We start from the raw sequence: 7,822 nt of genomic DNA, 5'->3' as shown, positions 1-7,822 counted from the left end.
CCCAGCATCCCACCCGAACAGGACCCTGGCGTCTCAGGCACCGCCTCAGCAGCCGAAGGGTGATCGCTTCACTGGCCTGGCAGAACGGGCCCCCCCCTTTTGCCTAGATCAAAAATTAGGAGATAGAGGAGGTGACATCTCATCCCTTGCAGACTGTGGGTGATGATCAGAGAAGAACTTAACAGACTTGCCTTTTCTTGGCTTTTTGCAACTCTGGAAGGCCATGGAGATACGTGTATTTCTTATCTTGTCCACCTCTCTACCCCAGTATCTCTGTCCTGTCCCACTGGCTTCTTCTGATTCTGCACTAGCAGGAAGAAACATTTTTGATCGCTCTGCTGTGGACATTGGGAGTATTTCATTGCTGTTGCTGCAGGACCAAAGCCATGGGGTCAGCTGCTCGTAAGTCTCTTGCCAGGAGGTTCCGAGCATGGCAGTTTGGTCCTCTGGATGTCCAGTGGCCAGTTCTGCTGAGTGAAATGCACTGCATTAATTCAGAAGCACCCATGGTGGAGTAGCTTCTTCTAGCTTCTTTGCTCTTGCAGGCGACTCCACCACAGTTTAGTTACAAGCAACCCCAGAACACCCCTTCTGTGCTATCCCCCTTTTCCCCTACCACTTGACACTAGCCACAGTTACTCTCCTCTCCTTTATTAGCACCCCACCCACCTTCCCCTAATCCAAGCACAGTTAGCTTGAAAATATATTTGAGCAAATTACTAAAAACTATTCAGGAAATGCATTAGTTCAGCCACTATCAACAGCCACAAAACCCTTAAGTGTCCAGATGTTGATACTTGAAGCCAGTGAGACTCCAGTGGTCCAAATGACTTGCTTTCATCTCCAATGCAGTGACTTCAAGGACACACTTGGTTCCTACCATCAAGCCAAGATGTACAACCCTGACTTGCAATGAAGACTCATGTAGGAGAAAATTGTATTCTCCACTAGCTGTTGCACATCAGAGCGAGGGTAGGGCCTCAGAGGGCAAATGAAGACCACGGTGGATCAGCAGGGCTGCTCACACAAGCCTGTGTTAACACAAGACTTTCTAGAAAAATAGAGTTCATGAGACATGATGTTTCTTGAGTAGAGGGAAAAAGAGATGCCATGGGAAAAAAACCAAACAACTGTGGATAACTAATTTACTTCATGATAAAAAAAATTCAGAATTTAAACATGGAAAGAATGGCAGCTCATTTCTCAATTGGGATGCTGTTCTGAGTTATCTGTGGCATTTGCATGATGTGCATTCATCTATTACAGACAACAAAGACTAAAAAAAATGCACTTTTTCAATTACCATTGAGAAATCAATTCTGGAATAGAGCTAAACTTGTGATAATTTCACAATTTTAAACATTAATAAATTCATTATTTATCCAGTAATATTTTAAACTGAGATAATTAAACCTTAACATCTAAAGTCTGTATTCCTTTCAAGAGGAAAAAAAAATAAGTATGTTCAACTATACTCTTAACTTCCAATCTAAAACTGATCCATAATTAATCAATATTTTCCAAATATACATTATTGCATTGTATGACATCAAGATCTGTCATCAGGGTTCATTACAATACATATTTCTATATAGTGTTTTAAAAAGCAAAAAACTGGTAAATTAAATTTTACAATAAATTATTACCATTTCAAATTCATAGGCCAGAAAGTAGTAAGCATGGACACGTGGGGTTAATAGCAACAAAGAGTAGCAAACAGCAAGATATTGCAGGTATCACACATCCCAGAGACTGAATATAATTGACATTACTACACTGTGTAATAAAAGTGGGGAAGATCCACACTCTTTTAGGTGTGTAAGTCAATCCATCCAAAACACTAGCAAAGTAATAGCTTATTGCAATTGTTTTCTATAATAGAAAGTTACCATTTATTTTTTAAAAATACAGCCAAAATAGAATCTATTATCTCAGCCAGGTTTCAAGACATTTACAGTAATTTATTTTTTTCACACAACAGCAAGACAACTGCACTGCCATTGTAATGCTTACACTGAAACAGACGCACTAGCAAACCACAAAGGCTGAACAAAATGAACAGACTTTCACTGACACTGAAGATCACACAGAGAATAAATGTATGGACAGGTAATTCTGTAACCACGGGAGGTATTGCAAGGGATGTGCTTTCGAAAAAAGTTGAAAATATAACAATTATTTGCACCAGAAGCTTTAATAGTATGAAACAAGCAACCTTAACCCACACACATATGTACAAAATATATTAATGAAAAATGTTTGAACTAGTAAGCTTATTATGTGTAACGTTGTTCCCACCTTTAAATGACATAATTCTAAAATGTATAAAATTTGTTTTCCTTTCATATGATTTATATTGAAACGATTTTTTTTTTTTGCTCATAACACTGAAAATTTTAAAGCTGTTGAAACTAAACTTGTAATTTCATTGGCAAAGAGACTTCTTTTTGGCTAGTAAATGCCACAAGTTGATTAAATCCTGATTGGGTATGAAATCGTCAGACTGCTGAAGGTCAAAAAGTAGAAAAACAAATTAAAAGTGAAAGGAAGAGGTCATGAAAACAATGTAGTGTTTTAACATCCACAGTAGAGTGAGCTTCAATATTCCTGTTTCTGTTAGCTGATCAACAATGTTACTGAACAGCCTGAAATAAAGTAGTAATAGTAGCCAGCCTTTCATTCAGCAGCAAAGAACATTTATTTACAAGACTAAAAATGACAATAAATCACACAGGTGGTAACGCGACATAATGTCCTCATAAAAAACAGCTGTTAGAAACACTAAGGGCCTGAGTTGAAGGTAACTTAATGTGCTCCATTTAACTGAGCAGCAAGTCCCTTAAAAAACCAAAACAACAAAACCAGAACTCCACAGTTTAGCCTTTCCATTAACTGTTGTATTATTCTCAGTAAACTGCAATGGTCCACATCCAGAAATCAGGAAAAAAACATGTTAATCCCTGTATTAATTTGCCAGTTTTAAAGTTCCCATTCCTGAGAAAACCCAGTTATGCCTCATTCTTTATCAAAGGCATGAATTTATAGTGTAAGAAGGATTAATGAAATTATTTTTAAATTATTAATGAAAAATCTTGATGAGCAAAGTGAATAACACTGAAGCAACAACCTGCAGTATGGGATCCAGCTTTTAGATCATCATGAAGACAAGAGAGATTACTTGTCAGGCAGTATAGACCAGCTGCACCCTACTTTTAAATAAACATTAAGCTTATTATGAAAATTCATGATTATGAAAAAATGTAAGAACGCTCCTGGGAAAAAGAAAAAAGATTACTTACCAGTAGCCAGAGCTCTTTACAATGCATTGTGTGTATGCACATTTGCTCTACACGTGTCCAAATGTCAGAGGTATCCAACATCATAAAATGGAGTTTTTTGCCCCTGAAAATACCATGCGTGTGTGTATTCATATCTCTCCCTCTTCCTTGACTTGCAAGCATGGAGTTTCCTCTTGCAAGCATTTCCTTCCTCTTGTCAAGCATAGAGTTCTATCATTTGTTCAGCCACACATAGCAAGGGAGAAGGGTATACAGTTATCCCACGTATGGACAACACACAAGCAGTTAAAATCTCTTTGAGATAAGCAACTTTTCTTTATGTGCTTATCCATATAGATGGCCACACCACAGATAATTACGTGTCCCCATATTCTCAGAGAAAGGTGGCTGGAAGAGACTTCAGTTCTTTGGTTGAAGATTTCTTGAACTAGTTACCCAGTTTGCAAAGATATGAAACAGAAATGTTATTGAGCAAAGCCTCAAATGTAGTCTGAGAACTATTAGATTATATCCTGATTACCAATGGTGACCCAACCAACACTGTCAAGAGAGGTAATACAGCCCATTCCCTAGTTCGGATATGGTTATCCTGTGTGATTTCTCACCTGGCCAAGAGAACCAGATTTAAGATAACCTGAAGGTCTCTGGCCCATGAAAATAAGACAATACTCTCCTGCCACCCAACATGTGAAGGATAATCTCAGACCTGAAAATACAGGATTTAAAAAGAAAAACATGGACCAGTGAATTTCCTGATTTGGTGATCTGGCAGAAATTCCAGGTGAAGTCCAAGGGATTTGCTAGTAAAGAACAAGGGAACAGTAAGGTGTGAGAGGGGAAAAAGTCAGCCATCAAAATTTGGATCTGTGACTGCCCAGCAGAGGTGATAGGCATGAAAAAGAACAGCAAAGACACCTGAATTTAAAGAACCTGATGTGAAACATGAGCAAGGTTCTTGTGCTTTTGAGTTGACACATCCTGAGAAAGTAGTCTTGACCCAGCAGTCAGTGGTAATGGCAGTCCACACGTTGCTGAAGTAGGATAGCTTGTATTCAGACTAGGACACAAAGAGGAAGCAAGAAAAGAAATCCAGAGAAAATAAGGTTCTGAGGCCACCTCCTCCAAAACACTGCTCTGATAAAAAAAGCACTCACATACACACACAAAAAGGCAAAAAAACCCCAACCAAACATACTGGCTATGGAAAGGTGGTTAAAAACCCTTCAAGGGCTACAAGAAGTTCGCTAGGGCATGCAGAGATGCCATCAGGAAGGTGAAGGCTCAGCTAGAACTGAAATTGACCAAAGATGCCATGAACAAGAAAGATTTTTTAGCTATGTGAGCAGTAAGCACACGTCCAGTGAATTCATAAGCTCATTGCTGAGCAGGGCGGGGAAACCACTCACTAATAATGCTGACAAGGCAGAGGTTCTCAGTTATCTCCTTTGTCCTGTCACATAGCTATGACAACATGTGTCGACCTCCCAGTAGTGGAGGAAGGGCTGGTCAGTGGTCTGATGAAAGGGCTCAACCCACATAAATCCATGAGCCCAGAGGAAATCCACCAGAGGGTACTAAGAGAAGCAGCCAATGTTGGCCAAGGCGACTGTTTATAATTGAAAAGTCTTGGAGATCTCAATAGAAGAATATTTTTACACTGAGAACGAATCACTGCAACAATGTCCTCAGAGATATGGCAGAGTCTCCATCACTGGAGGTTTTCAAGATGTGATTGGACAGGGTGATAGATCATCTCACCTAGGCTCCCTTTCCCACGAAAGGTTGGACTGGATGATCTTTCAAGGTCCCTTGGAACTTGGGCTGTTCTATAATAAAGATGTAAGAGCTGAAGGATTCAATTGCTAAAGATTGACGTCGTGGAAACACTGGGATTTTCTCAGCTGATTCTGAAGCTGGACAATACCATGTGAGAAGCTGAATCAGCTTAATCTTCTGGCCAGCTGCAAAGAAAGAACTGCATTTCACACCTGAGGCTCAAGCTATGGAGTCAAAGATTTCTGCAAGGATATGAAAGATTCGCACAATGTGCTGCATTTAAGACAACCTGCTTTTATTGCCATCTTATTATCTGGGTTACAAGAATCTGGAGAATACTGGGGTAAAACTCCTCCAAGAGCATTGGAATGCCTGGGAAACCACCTCCAAAATATTCTGGAGTAACATGCTGTCAGCTTCCTTAAAAGGTTTAACACAGAGGACTGTAAATCTCCCATGCCTGTTACGGCCAGAAGTGGGTTAGGAATAGCACAGGGTTAGGAATAGCACAGGGGTAGGAAGCAGGCTTGGAATTTCTAAGGACAGGTGAAGAATTATATACCTCCCATCTACAACTTGGTCCTACAGATGACAAGATAGGCCTCTAAACCCTGGGGAAAGAACAAGCACAGCATATTGGCAGCAACTCTTTCAGTTTTCCATAAACCCTGCTGATGAGATGCATACCTCCTGAGATGCAGAGTAGTCTTCATCCTGCTCTTCAGGGAACATGGATGAAGTGCTTGAATCCTGTGCCCTTCAAAAGCTGGAACGTGGAAAGAGCTCAGCTGTCATGGCCAGCTCCAACATTCAAGGCTGCTCTTCAGCAAGTCAGTAAGTGCCACGGTAGAGCAGGGCTGACGGTCCCACCCCATTAGGGTCCTCAGCACTGAGTGCTTTGGTCTATGGTATTGGATATGACCAATCCTGTAGTACAGCCTCAGATTACAGAGCTTGGGTTGAGGAAGATCCAAGCAGCTCGGTTAGTGGAATTGAAAAGAATACAGAAATTCAGTGTCAGAGGCATTTACCTGATTATTTTTGGCTGGCTGAGATCCTCAAATGCTGAGAAAAACTACAGAAGTCAGAAGTTAGGGGTGGCCTTGGAGCTGCTAGTGCAAAGTGGGCAATGGTCCCCATTTAGGCTGATCTTTTGGCTAAGCACTTTCTGGTGCAACCATGTATTTCTTGATTGGGTGAGGCTCTTGCTCACCCAGTGTTGCCAGAGAAAAGTTCATGATAAACAGAACTTGATCCAAAATTTCAACAACCCTAAAGACTACTGCCAGAGGTAGATCAACACTTTTACTAGGATACTTCTGTTATTTTAAGAAAGGGGTATTAAATGTGCTACAGATGTGTAATTTTCTGTTGCAAAACGCAGCAAGAAGCAACTGTGTGTCGGTGTTACTTGTCAGTGAGGCACAAGCCACAAGACACAAAAACCTTTAAGCCCAACCTTAAACGGCGTCTGACTCAGGCAACACAGCTGAAGTATCTGGACCTGTTTCTAGTCTGGAAAGCAACAGCAGCGGAGACCATGCTCCCACAAGGAGGGGCAACTGGATTCAACAAACTCAAATTTAAAAAATAATGACACTGGTTGAAAAAGAGAACTACATAGCCAAAGGCTAACAATAATTTTAAAAGACATCAAATTAAGAGACATCTATAATGCCTTCACAGTTGTGCACTAAGTATGAAAGAGGGAGGTGCAGCCTGAAAAAGCTTTGACTTCCAACACCAGAAGACACAGGAGGATGCTGTCTTTGAATACGTGCAGCATTAACTTCTGTTAGCTTTTCATAGTATGAAACAGCTGATGTCTACCAAGATGCAATACTACAGCACAGCATTCCTTTGAATCCACAAAACAGTCAGTACTGACCCTTTCCTGCTTCACTTTTTAATCAGCTGCATCAACATATCATCAGAATATTTTAAAATGTGAACTTCCTCTACTTTCCCTGCACTTGTAACGGTGTCCAGTGTTTCATTCAACAAGAAACAAAATTCTCTTCAAAACAGGAAAAACTAAGTTTGGTTATAACGGTCTTGTTTCCAAGGAAATGCTGGCCTTTTCAGGATGTTTGATAATGTATTTTCTGTTTGATCAGTGAGAAAGAACTAGCAGCAAAACACTGAAAACACAACTCAGAGAGGAAAGTTAATTTATTTGTCTAAAACATCAAACTAAGCTGAGATACCTTAGTTCAAAGCTTCTTCAGTTTCTTCACAAGCCTGGACTTCATAAACAAATATTCCAAGTTCATCTATCTACAAAAATAGGATGGACAATTCTTGACTTTCTTCAAATATCGAATTAATTTACAAGTCCTTGAAGATCAGATGAAAAATAGGAAGCGATCCTATATTCCTTAATACACTCCACCACGTTTCCCAAGTGTACTGGAAAGGAGGAATACTACCCTTCTTTGGAAAGGTGCGTGGGAAGGCTTATTGCCATCTCTTGGAGACAGGGTAGGCATTTACATCACCATGACTGCCATGGTACAGAATCTTTGGCTGCTACTTTTATAAGGCATGGCCAATTATCTGAGAGTTGTAGTCCGCTGTCTCCATTCGCAGAATGTATGGGATGATGCTGTCAATCTGAACATTTCCAATCAGTCCTGCAAAGAACAGCTCTTCAGTGATGGCAGCACTCATCAGCCGAAGAGCAGGCAACCGGAGAAGAAGTCTAGACAATCTGGAAAGTAAGTTTGGTAAAGAATCTTACTCGTGGT

General features: G+C 40.3%; 1 protein-coding gene across 4 annotated transcripts in view; it reads right to left on the bottom strand.

Annotated features, from left to right (window-relative positions):
* Positions 1-7,229: 7,229 nt before the first annotated feature.
* Positions 7,230-7,822, bottom strand: part of NR2C1 (nuclear receptor subfamily 2 group C member 1) — a 42,295-nt gene continuing 41,702 nt past the window's right edge. For all 4 annotated transcript variants that reach the window (XM_051613944.1, XM_051613926.1, XM_051613953.1 and 1 more), the window contains one exon: positions 7,230-7,785. In XM_051613944.1, coding sequence (XP_051469904.1) covers positions 7,611-7,785 — 175 coding nt within the window. In that variant the 3' untranslated portion in view covers positions 7,230-7,610. The remainder of the gene's footprint in view (positions 7,786-7,822) is intronic.

Source organism: Apus apus, chromosome 1 (genome assembly GCF_020740795.1).
Source record: "Apus apus isolate bApuApu2 chromosome 1, bApuApu2.pri.cur, whole genome shotgun sequence".
Classification (NCBI taxonomy): domain Eukaryota; kingdom Metazoa; phylum Chordata; class Aves; order Apodiformes; family Apodidae; genus Apus; species Apus apus.
Note: the sequence above shows the minus strand (reverse complement) of the source record. Positions and strands in the feature narration are given on the sequence as shown.